The 12167-nt window shown below is 49.8% G+C and overlaps 1 protein-coding gene across 1 annotated transcript in view; it reads right to left on the bottom strand.

Annotated features, from left to right (window-relative positions):
- Positions 1–576: 576 nt before the first annotated feature.
- LOC137545164 (uncharacterized) overlaps positions 577–12167 on the bottom strand; it is a 153555-nt gene continuing 141964 nt past the window's right edge. The window contains exon 5 of the mRNA XM_068266277.1: positions 577–1285. Within this exon, the coding sequence (XP_068122378.1) occupies positions 992–1285 (294 nt within the window). The 3' untranslated portion in view covers positions 577–991. The remainder of the gene's footprint in view (positions 1286–12167) is intronic.

Genomic DNA, 12167 nt, shown 5'->3' with positions numbered 1-12167 from the left:
TTCTCCTGCGGTGTTACTATCAGTGTGTGAAGAGTGGGAGGAGAAGGTACGGATACTGGAAGCCTGTGCTGGCATTTCTCCTGCAGTGTTGCTATCAGTGGGTGAGGAGTGGGAGGAGAAGGTACGGATACTGGAAGCCTGTGCTGGCATTTCTCCTGCGGTGTTGCTATCAGTGTGTGACGAGTGGGAGAAGAGGGTACGGATACTGGAAGCCTGTGCTGGCATTTCTCCTGCGGTGCTGCTATCAGTGTGTGAAGAGTGGGAGGAGAGGGTACGGATACTGGAAGCCTGTGCTAGCATTTCTCCTGCGGTGTAGGAGAAGGTTGCATTGACAATCCAACACAATGGGCAGCACATTGAACACATTTTATAAGTGGTCAGAAACTTGTAAATAACTCATGAAAGAATAAAGCGACGTTAAAACCAAACACACCATTGTTTTTCTTGTGAAATTTCCAATAACTTTGATGTGTCACATGACCCTCTTCCTATTGAAAAAACAAAAGTTGGATTCAAAATGGCCGCCATGGTCATCACCCATCTTGAAAAGTTTCCCCCCTCACATATACTAATGTGCCACAAACAGGAATATCACCAACCATTCCCATTTAATTAATGTGTATCCATATAAATGGCCCACCCTGTAGAATAAAGTGCGACACTTAAAGAGTAAATACATGGGTACATATATACATACTGTAGACACACGTCCCTGGATGGGAGGGCAATTGGAGTTGTATGATGGGGAAAAGGGAGGCGGAGTCGTAAACTGGACGGCTTGGGGGGGGGGGGGGGAGAAAGGATTCCCTGTGTCTGGGGAGGAAGCACCTGTATTGGTGACCTGATGGAAGTAGATTGAGTAGCAGCTGTCGGGTGGGAGGGGTCTTTCACTATCCTGATGGCCCTCAATCGCAGTCTGGAGGAATGGAGGATGTCAGGCTCAGGTCAATGTGTCTGAGATCAGTAATTGGTGGAAGAATGACAAACCCTGCTAGAGCCGAGTGATGGGCGCTGAGTCATTCTGAGCAACGGGAGCACAGCAGTTACTGGTGACAGGGGTGGAGCCATTCTCAGCTTTCTGCGTGCAGTCATCCTGAGCAACAGGAGTATAGCCGTTTGCAGTTACAGGCGAGGAGCCTTTCTCTGCTGTCTGCACAGACTCCTCTCCACCAGGGGGAGTACAGCTATTCTCTGTTCGGTGAGAGTCATTACTGTGGTTTACAGACACCAATCCTCGTCTTGCAGGATTCTCCACATCTCCATTTGCCATCGTCTGGTGACATTTCTGAGAAGATGAGAAGCAGAGTGAGAGGTCAGGTGACATCACAGAACATACATACTTCTGTCCAAATATATACGGGTCTGACTGTATACCTCAATACACCACAGAAACAACTGACAAAACATAAATAAAAGAAAACCAAACACTGAAGCAGCAGACTTTGTAAAAAAAACAAAAAACACAATATTTGTGCCATTCTCAACATGTTTGGCTAGGATTGTACCCTTTACTGCTACAGTGGGTCGCCTGGGTAACTGGTCCAGTGCATGCGGCTGCTGCAAGTACATATGCAAGTCTCTCACTCTGCCAGCAAGCGTACTGCTCTATTGCTGGACATCTCCCACCACTGCTTTCTGGACCTCCAGCATCTCTCCTCTACAATCTCCTCTTATTAGTAAGGACTACAAGATGTTATCAGACAGCTTTGTGCTCCCAGATACCCGATTATAATAGTCACTATCAGCCTGTCACTAATGTTTTTCTTGGAGAGAAGTGGCTTCTTTGCTGCCCTCCTTGACACCGGGCTATCCTCCAGAAGTATTCACCTCACTTCTGCATTCAGACGCCCTCACACCTGCCTGCTGCCATTCCTGAGCAACCTCTGCACTGGTGGCTGAATCACCTTTAGGAGACGGTCCTGGTGCTTGCTGGACTAGCTTGGTGCCCTGAAGCCTTCCTCACAGCAATTGAGCTTCTCTGCTTGAAGTTTTTGATGATCAGATAAATAGTTAATTTAGGTGCAATCTTAGTAGCAGTAATATCCTTGCCTGAAGTCCTTTTTATGCAACACAATCAGAACTGCATGTTTCCTTGCAAGTAACCATGGTTAACAGAGGAAGAACAATGCTTTTAAGCATCACCCTCCATTTAAAGCAGGGGTGTCAGACTCATTCATGTAAGGGACCAAAATCTAAAAACCTAGTCATAGTCGCAGGCCAGCTGGTTTCAAATAGTCTCAAATAAAGATAGATTTTCCATAAGGCATTGCAGGCACGTGCCTACAGGCGCCTGGTGATGGAGCGGCAGCTCTCCCTCCCCTAGTGCCTACCTCTCTTCTCTATGCAGAGTCCTGAGCAGAGCGTAAAATGAGAGGTTACTCACCCAGCTCTCTATATTCCACTGACCAGATCTCCCTTCAGCCAGGGGCACTTCTAGCTACTTAAAGGACTACTGTAGGAGGAAAATAAGTTGAACTTACCCGGGGCTTCTAATGGTCCCCTGCAGACATCCTGTGGCCGTGCAGCCACTCACCGATGCTCCGGCCCCGCCTCCGGTTCACTTCTGGAATTTGACTTTAAAGTCAGAAAACCACTGTCCCTGCCTCCTGGCCGCGCCCTCCCTCCTGCTGATGTCACCAGGAGTGTACTGTGCAGGCCCAGTACAGTCCGCACCTGCGCAGTACGCTCCTGGTGACGTCAGCGGAAGAGAGGGCTGTGCAGGCGCAGTGGTTTTCTGATTTAAAAGTTTGAAATTCCAGAAGTGAACCGGAGGCGGGGCCGGAGCATCGGGGAGTGGCTGCGCAGGTTCAGGACGTCTGCGGGGGACCATTAGAAGCCCCGGGTAAGTTCAACTCCTTTTGCCCCAACAGTAGTTCTTTATAAATACAATAAATAAATAAATAAAAGGAGAACTGTAGAGAGAGGTGTATGGAGGCTACCATATTTATTTCCATTTAAGCAATACCAGTTGCCTGGCTGTCCTGCTGATCCTCTGCCTCTAATATTTTCAGCCATAGACCCTGAACAAGCATGCAGCGGATCAGGTGTTTCTGACAATTTTAGCTGCATGCTTGTTTCTGGTGTGATTCAGACACCACTTCAGCCAAATAGATCAGCAAGACTTCCAGGCAACTGGTATTGCTTAAAAGGAAATAAATATGGCAGCCTCCATATACCTCTCACTACAGTTCTCCTTTAATACTGAGGTTCCTTTAGCTACCTAATACTAAGAGGCAGCTGTGGTTACCTACTCGTGTGTGTACTAGGCCTGAACGATTTATTGTTTTAATATCGAAATCGCGACCACAGAGACGATTCCGTGATCGCCACAGTGGCGGTTTTTGACGATATTCCGCTGGACCTGTGTCCTCCCGCTGTGCGCAGCTCTGTGTGTAAAATAGCAGCGGCTCTCACTCCCCGCGGCAGCTTATTGTTCCTTCTGCCTACTTCCTCCTCCTCCCCTCCTAAGTCATCAGCCCTGCAGCGAGAGCAGCTCAGGCTCTCCCTCATGTGACACTTTCCTCCACAGATTGTTTAATTCTGCAGACCACGGGGAGAGACAAAGGCTATTTAGCTAATGTCCGGCCGAGTTTTCCTCCCCCCTTATTCAACAGTTCCCATGCAAGCAGGGAGCAGAGAAGGAATTCTCTCCCCCTTCATTGCTGAAGTACAGGAGAAGAGAGCATGTGGATGGAGCTGCACAGCATGGGGGAGATTGAGTAAGCAAGACTGAGTGCATGACTGTGTGTCAGTGTGTGCGTATCAGTGAGTGCTGGAGAAGTTTGATTGTGTGTGTGTGTGCGCATATTAGTGTGTGCTGCAGGATCATCTGTGTGTATCAGTGAGTGCTGCAAGATGGAGAAGTGTGTGTGTGTGTGGTGTGTGTGTGTGTGTGTGTGTGTGTGTGTGTGTGTATGTATATATAGGCAGGCATGCGTGCGTGCGTGTTGAGTGCGAGATGGATGTGTATCAGCGCAACCCCCCCTCCCCCCTCAGCTTACCTTTACGCTACCTATCCCACACCTGACAATTGCCCCCACCGCCTCTGTGACATGACTTTTATCCCAAGCACACACCCCCAGCATAGTAATATGTACTGCATGGGGAATCAAGGGACAGTGGCATGATAACTCCCCACCCCCTCGACTTGGTCTAATTTTTTTAATTTTGACCTACTGTCTATTTGTTTGGGCTTAGGATTTATCACAGCTCTGCTCCGCCTCCTTTGCGCAGACGAAGAGGCACATGCTTAAAGTGAACCTTAAGTCTGCTTAAAAAAAAAAAGTTTTACTCACCTGGGGCTTCCCTCAGCCCCCTGCAGCCGATCGGTGCCCTCGACGTGTCTCTGCGATGCTTCCGTCTGCAATAGCAGCATAAAGGGCGATATTGTGGCTGGGACAGCGAATAATCACTCGCGTTCCCATGCCTGTCGGGTCCTGACGGCGAAACCGGAAGTGGTCGCCGGCGGGGACGGGAGCATCGCAGAGACACGTCGAGGGCACCGATCGGCTGCAGGGGGCTGAGGGAAGCCCCAGGTGAGTAAAAATCTTTTTTTAGGAGACTTAAGTGCCTCTTTAAGCTCGATTTTGAAGAAAATCGTGAATTGAATCGAAATCGCAATTTCTGACAGAAATCGTGCAATTCAATCTTTTCCTAAAATCGTTCAGGCCTAGTGTGTACGTGTGTGTGTGCGTGTGTGTGTGTGTGTGTACGTGTGTGTGTGTGTGTGTACGTGTGTGCATGTGCGTGTACGTCTGTGTGTGTGTGTGTGTGTACACGTGTGTGCGTGTGTGTGTGTGTGTGTGTGTACGTGTGTGCATGTGCGTGTACGTCTGTGTGTGTGTGTGTGTACACGTGTGTGCGTCTGTGTGTACGTCTGTGTGTACGTCTGTGTGTACGTGTGTGTGTACGTGTGTGTGTACACGTGTGTGCGTGTACGTCTGTGTGTACACGTGTGTGCGTATGCGTGTACGTCTGTGTGTACGTGTGTGTGTACGTCTGTGTGTGTGTGTGTGTGTGCGTGTACGTCTGTGTGTACGTGTGTGTGTGTGTACGTGTGTGTGTGTACGTGTGTGTGTACGTGTGTGTACGTGTGTGTGTGTGTACGTGTGTGTGTGTACGTGTGTGTGTACGTGTGTGTACGTGTGTGTGTACGTGTGTGTGTGTTCGTGTACGTGTACATGTGTGTGTACGTGTGTGTGTGTTCGTGTACGTGTACGTGTGTTCGTGTACGTGTACGTGTGTGTGTACGTGTACGTGTGTGTGTGTTCGTGTACGTGTACGTGTGTGTGTGTTCGTGTACGTGTGTGTGTTCGTGTACGTGTGTGTGTTCGTGTACGTGTGTGTGTTCGTGTACGTGTGTGTGTACGTGTGTGTGTGTACGTGTGCATGTGTGTGTGTACGTGTGTGTGTGTGTACGTGTGTGTGTGTACGTGTGTGTGTGTGTACGTGTGTGTGTGTGTACGTGTGTGTGTGTGTACGTGTGTGTGTGTACGTGTGTGTGTGTTCGTGTACGTGTACGTGTGTGTGTACGTGTACGTGTGTGTGTGTACGTGTGTGTGTTCGTGTACGTGTACGTGTGTGTGTGTTCGTGTACGTGTGTGTGTTCGTGTACGTGTGTGTGTACGTGTGTGTGTGTGTGTGTGTGTGTACGTGTACGTGTGTGTACGTGTACGTGTGTGTACGTGTACGTGTGTGTACGTGTACGTGTGTGTACGTGTACGTGTGTGTACGTGTACGTGTGTGTACGTGTACGTGTACGTGTGTGTACGTGTGTACGTGTGTGTACGTGTGTGTACGTGTGTACGTGTACGTGTGTGTGTGTACGTGTACGTGTGTGTGTACGTGTACGTGTGTACGTGTACGTGTACGTGTGTACGTGTACGTGTACGTGTGTACGTGTACGTGTGTGTACGTGTGTGTGTGTGTACGTGTGTGTGTGTGTGTACGTGTGTGTGTACGTGTGTGTGTACGTGTTTGTGTACGTGTGTGTGTGTACGTGTGTGTGTACGTGTACGTGTGTGTGTGTACGTGTACGTGTGTACGTGTACGTGTACGTGTGTACGTGTACGTGTGTGTGTGTACGTGTACGTGTGTGTGTGTACGTGTGTGTGTACGTGTACGTGTGTACGTGTACGTGTACGTGTGTGTGTGTACGTGTACGTGTGTGTACGTGTACGTGTGTGTGTACGTGTACGTGTGTGTGTACACGTGTACGTGTGTGTGTACGTAAGTGTGTACGTGTGTGTGTACGTGTGTACGTGTGTGTGTACGTGTGTGTGTACGTGTGTGTGTACGTGTACGTGTGTGTACGTGTACGTGTGTGTGTGTGTGTACGTGTGTGTGTACGTGTACGTGTGTGTACGTGTGTGTGTGTACGTGTACGTGTGTGTGTGTACGTGTACGTGTGTGTACGTGTGTGTACGTGTACACGTGTGTACGTGTGCGTGTGTGTGTACGTGTACGTGTGTGTGTACGTGTACGTGTGTGTGTACGTGTACGTGTGTGTACGTGTACGTGTGTGTGTGTACGTGTACGTGTGTACGTGTACGTGTACGTGTGTACGTGTACGTGTACGTGTGTACGTGTACGTGTACGTGTGTGTGTGTGTACGTGTACGTGTGTGTGTACGTGTACGTGTGTGTGTACGTGTACGTGTGTGTGTGTACGTGTACGTGTGTGTGTGTGTACGTGTACGTGTGTGTACGTGTACGTGTGTGTGTACGTGTGCGTGTGTGTGTACACGTGTACGTGTGTGTGTACACGTGTACGTGTGTGTGTACGTGTGTGTGTACGTGTGTGTGTGTGTGTGTACGTGTGTGTGTGTACGCGTGTGTGTGTGTGTACATGTACGTCTGTATGTGTGTGTACGTGTGTATGTGTGTGTGTACGTGTGTGTGTGTGTACGTGTGTGTGTGTGTGTGTGTACGTGTACGTCTGTGTGTACGTGTGTGTGTGTACGTGTGTGTGTACGTGTGTGTACGTGTGTGTGTACGTGTGTGTGTGTGTACGTGTGTGTGTGTACGTGTGTGTACGTGTGTTCGTGTACGTGTGTGTACGTGTGTGTACGTGTACGTGTGTGTGTACGTGTGTGTGTGTACGTGTACGTGTGTGTACGTGTGTGTGTACGTGTACGTGTGTACGTGTACGTGTACGTGTACGTGTGTGTGTGTGTACGTGTACGTGTGTGTACGTGTACGTGTGTGTGTACGTGTGTGTGTGTACGTGTGTGTACGTGTGTTCGTGTACGTGTGTGTACGTGTGTGTACGTGTGTGTGTGTGTGTACGTGTACGTGTGTGTGTACGTGTGTGTGTACGTGTACGTGTGTGTACGTGTGTGTGTACGTGTACGTGTGTACGTGTACGTGTACGTGTGTGTGTACGTGTGTGTGTACGTGTACGTGTGTGTACGTGTGTGTGTACGTGTACGTGTGTACGTGTACGTGTACGTGTACGTGTGTGTGTGTGTACGTGTACGTGTGTGTACGTGTACGTGTGTGTGTACGTGTGTGTGTGTACGTGTGTGTGTGTGCGTGTGTGTGTGTGTGTACGTGTGTGTGTGTGTGTGTGTGTGTGTGTGTGTGTGTGTGTGTGTGTGTGTGTACGTGTGTGTGTGTACGTGTGTGTGTACGTGTGTGTGTACGTGTGTGTGTGTGTGTGTGTGTACGTGTGTGTGTGTACGTGTGTGTGTGTGTGTGTGTGTGTGTGTACGTGTACGTGTGTGTGTACGTGTACGTGTGTGTACGTGTACGTGTGTACGTGTGTGTGTACGTGTACGTGTGTGTACGTGTGTGTGTGTGTACGTGTGTGTGTACGTGTGTGTGTACGTGTGTGTGTGTACGTGTGTGTGTGTACGTGTGTGTGTGTGTGTGTGTGTGTGTGTACGTGTGTGTGTGTGTACGTGTACGTGTGTGTACGTGTACGTGTGTGTGTGTGTACGTGTGTGTACGTGTACGCGTGTGTGTGTACGCACGTGTGTGTACGCACGTGTGTGTACGTGTACGTGTGTGTGTGTGTGTACGTGTACGTGTGTGTACGTGTACGTGTGTGTACGTGTACGTACGTGTACGTGTACGTACGTGTACGTGTACGTACGTGTACGTGTGTGTACGTGTACGTGTGTGTACGTGTACGTGTGTGTACGTGTACGTGTGTGTACGTGTACGTGTGTGTACGTGTACGTGTGTGTACGTGTACGTGTGTGTACGTGTACGTGTGTGTGTGTACGTGTACGTGTGTGTACGTGTACGTGTGTGTGTACGTGTGTGTGTACGTGTACGTGTGTGTGTGTGTGTACGTGTACGTGTACGTGTGTGTACGTGTGTGTGTGTGTGTACATGTGTGTGTACGTGTACGTGTGTGTGTACGTGTGTGTGTGTGTGTGTGTATGTGTGTGTGTGTGTGTGTACGTGTGTGCGTACGTGTACGTGTGTGCGTACGTGTACGTGTGTGTGTACGTGTGTGCGTACGTGTACGTATGTGTGTGTGTACGTGTGTGTGTGTACGTGTGTGTGTACGTGTACGTGTGTGTGTACATGTGTGTACGTGTACGTGTGTGTGTGTACGTGTGTGTGTACGTGTACGTGTGTGTGTGTACATGTGTGTACGTGTACGTGTGTGTACGTGTACGTGTGTGTGTACGTGTGTGTACGTGTACGTGTGTGTGTACGTGTGTGTGTACGTGTGTGTACGTGTACGTGTGTGTGTACGTGTACGTGTGTGTGTACGTGTACGTGTGTGTGTACGTGTGTGTACGTGTACGTGTGTGTGTACGTGTACGTGTGTGTGTGTACGTGTGTGTACGTGTACGTGTGTGTGTACGTGTGTGTGTGAACGTGTACGTGTACGTGTGTGTGTGTACGTGTACGTGTACGTGTGTGTGTGTGTGTGTGTACGTGTACGTGTGTGTGTGTACGTGTACGTGTGTGTACGTGTACGTGTGTGTGTGTGTACGTGTACGTGTGTGTGTGTGTACGTGTGTGTGTGTGTGTACGTGTACGTGTACGTGTGTGTGTGTGTGTGTGTACGTGTACGTGTGTGTGTGTGTACGTGTACGTGTGTGTGTACGTGTACGTGTGTGTGTACGTGTACGTGTACGTGTGTGTGTGTGTACGTGTACGTGTGTGTGTGTACGTGTGTGTGTGTGTACGTGTGTGTGTGTGTGTGTGTGTGTACGTGTGTGTGTGTACGTGTGTGTGTGTGTGTGTGTGTGTACGTGTGTGTGTGTACGTGTGTGTGTACGTGTGTGTGTACGTGTGTGTACATATGTGTGTACGTGTGTACGTGTGCGTGTGTGTGTGTACGTGTGTACGAGTGTGTGTGTGTGTACGTGTGTACACGTGTACGTGTGTGTGTACGTGTGTGTGTACGTGTGTGTACGTGTGTGTGTACGTGTGTGTGTACGTGTGTGTACGTGTGTGTACGTGTGTGTGTACGTGTATACGTGTGTGTGTACGTGTACGTGTATACGTGTGTGTGTGTGTGTACGTGTGTGTGTGTACGTGTGTGTGTGTGTACGTGTGTGTGTACGTGTGTGTGTGCGCGTGTGTGTGCGTACGTGTGTGTGCGTACGTGTGTGTGTGTGCGTGTATACGTGTGCGTACGTGTGTGTGTGTGCGCGTGTATACGTGTGTGTACGTGTACGTGTGTGTGTGTACGTGCGTATACGTGTGCGTACGTGTGTGTGTACGTGTGTGTACGTGTACGTGTGTGTGTGTGTACGTGTACGTGTGTGCGTGTACGTGTGTGCGTGTGTGTACGTGTACGTGTGTGCGTGTACGTGTGTGCGTGTGTGTACGTGTACGTGTGTGTGTGTACGTGTGTGTACGTGTACGTGTGTGTGTACGTGTGTGTGAACGTGTACGTGTACGTGTACGTGTACATGTGTGTGTGTGTACGTGTACGTGTGTACGTGTACGTGTGTGTACGTGTACGTACGTGTGTGTGTGTGTACGTGTACGTGTGTGTACGTGTACGTGTGTGTGTGTGTGTGTGTACGTGTACGTGTACGTGTGTGTGTGTGTGTACGTGTACGTGTGTGTGTGTACGTGTACGTGTGTGTGTGTGTACGTGTACGTGTGTGTGTGTACGTGTGTGTGTGTGTACGTGTACGTGTGTGTGTGTACGTGTGTGTGTGTGTGTGTGTGTGTACGTGTGTGTGTGTGTACGTGTGTACGTGTGTGTGTACGTGTGTACATATGTGTGTGTGTGTGTGTACGTGTGCGTGTGTGTGTGTACGTGTGTGTGTGTGTGTGTACGTGTGTACGTGTGTGTGTACGTGTGTGTACATATGTGTGTGTGTGTGTGTGTGTACGTGTGCGTGTGTGTGTGTACGTGTGTGTGTGTACGTGTGTACGAGTGTGTGTGTGTGCGCGTGTGCGCGTGTGTGTGTGTACGTGTGTACACGTGTACGTGTGTGTACGTGTGTGTGTACGTGTGTGTGTACGTGTGTGTGTACGTGTGTGTGTACGTGTATACGTGTGTGTGTACGTGTATACGTGTGTGTGTACGTGTACGTGTATACGTGTGTGTGTGTACGTGTGTGTGTGTACGTGTGTGTGTACGTGTGTGTGTGCGTGTGTGTGTGTGCGTGTGTGTGTGTGCGTGTGTGTGCGTACGTGTGTGTGCGTACGTGTGTGTGCGTACGTGTGTGTGTATACGTGTGTGTGTGTGCGCGTGTATACGTGTGTGTACGTGTGTGTGTGTACGTGCGTGTACGTGTGCGTACGTGTGTGTGTACGTGTGTGTACGTGTACGTGTGTGTGTACGTGTACGTGTGTGTGTACTTGTACGTGTACGTGTGTGTGTACGTGTACGTGTACGTGTGTGTACGTGTACGTGTGTGTACGTGTACGTGTGTGTGTGCGTGTGCGTGTGCGTGTGCGTGTGCGTGTGCGTGTACGTGTGCGTGTACGTGTACGTGTGCGTGTACGTGTGCGTGTACGTGTACGTGTGCGTGTACGTGTACGTGTGTGTGTGTGTACGTGTACGTGTGTGTGTACGTGTGTGTGTACATGTACGTGTGTGTGTACGTGTGTGTGTACGTGTGTGTGTACGTGTGTGTGTACGTGTGTGCGTACGTGTGTGCGTACGTGTGTGTGTGTACGTGTACGTGTGTGTGTACGTGTACGTGTGTGTGTACGTGTACGTGTGTGCGTACGTGTACGTGTGTGTGTACGTGTGTGCGTACGTGTACGTGTGTGTGTGCGTGTACGTGTGTGTGTACGTGTACGTGTGTGTGTGTGTGTGTGTGTACGTGTGTGTGTGTGTACGTGTGTGTGTGTGTGTGTGTGTGTGTGTGTGTGTGTGTGTGTGTACGTGTGTGTGTGTGTGTGTACGTGTGTGTGTGTGTGTGTACGTACGTGTGTGTGTACGTGTGTGTACGTGCACGTGTGTGTACGTGTGTGTGTACGTGTACGTGTGTGTGTGTACGTGTACGTGTGTGTGTACGTGTGTGCACGTGTGTACGTGTGTGTGTACGTGTGTGTGTACGTGTGTGTACGTGTGTGTACGTGTACGTGTGTGTGTACGTGTACGTGTGTGTGTGTGTACGTGTACGTGTATGTGTACGTGTGTGTACGTGTGTGTACGTGTGTACGTGCACGTGTGTGTACGTGTGTGTGTATGTGTACGTGTGTGTACGTGTGTGTACGTGTGTACGTGCACGTGTGTGTGTACGTGTACGTGTGTGTGTACGTGTGTGTGTACGTGTGTGTACGTGTACGTGTGTGTGTACGTGTGTGTGTGTACGTGTACGTGTGTGTGTACGTGTGTGTACGTGTGTACATGTACGTGTGTGTACGTGTGTGTGTACGTGTACGTGTGTGTGTACGTGTACGTGTGTGTGTGTGTGTATGTGTGTGTACGTGTGTGTACGTGTACGTGTGTGTGTACGTGTACGTGTGCGTGTGCGTGTACGTGTGTGTGTGTACGTGTACGTGTGTGTGTACGTGTACGTGTGTGTGTACGTGTACGTGTGTGTGTACGTGTGTGTGTACGTGTACGTGTGTGTGTACGTGTGTGTGTACGTGTACGTGTGTGTGTACGTGTGTGTGTACGTGTACGTGTGTGTGTGTGTGGGTACGTGTACGTGTGTGTGTACGTGTGTGTGTACGTGTGTGTGTACGTGTGTGTGTACGTGTGTGGGTACGTGTACGTGTGTGTGTACG

This window comes from Hyperolius riggenbachi, chromosome 2 (assembly GCF_040937935.1).
Source record: "Hyperolius riggenbachi isolate aHypRig1 chromosome 2, aHypRig1.pri, whole genome shotgun sequence".
NCBI lineage: Eukaryota > Metazoa > Chordata > Amphibia > Anura > Hyperoliidae > Hyperolius > Hyperolius riggenbachi.
This window is presented reverse-complemented; position numbering and strand designations above follow the sequence as displayed.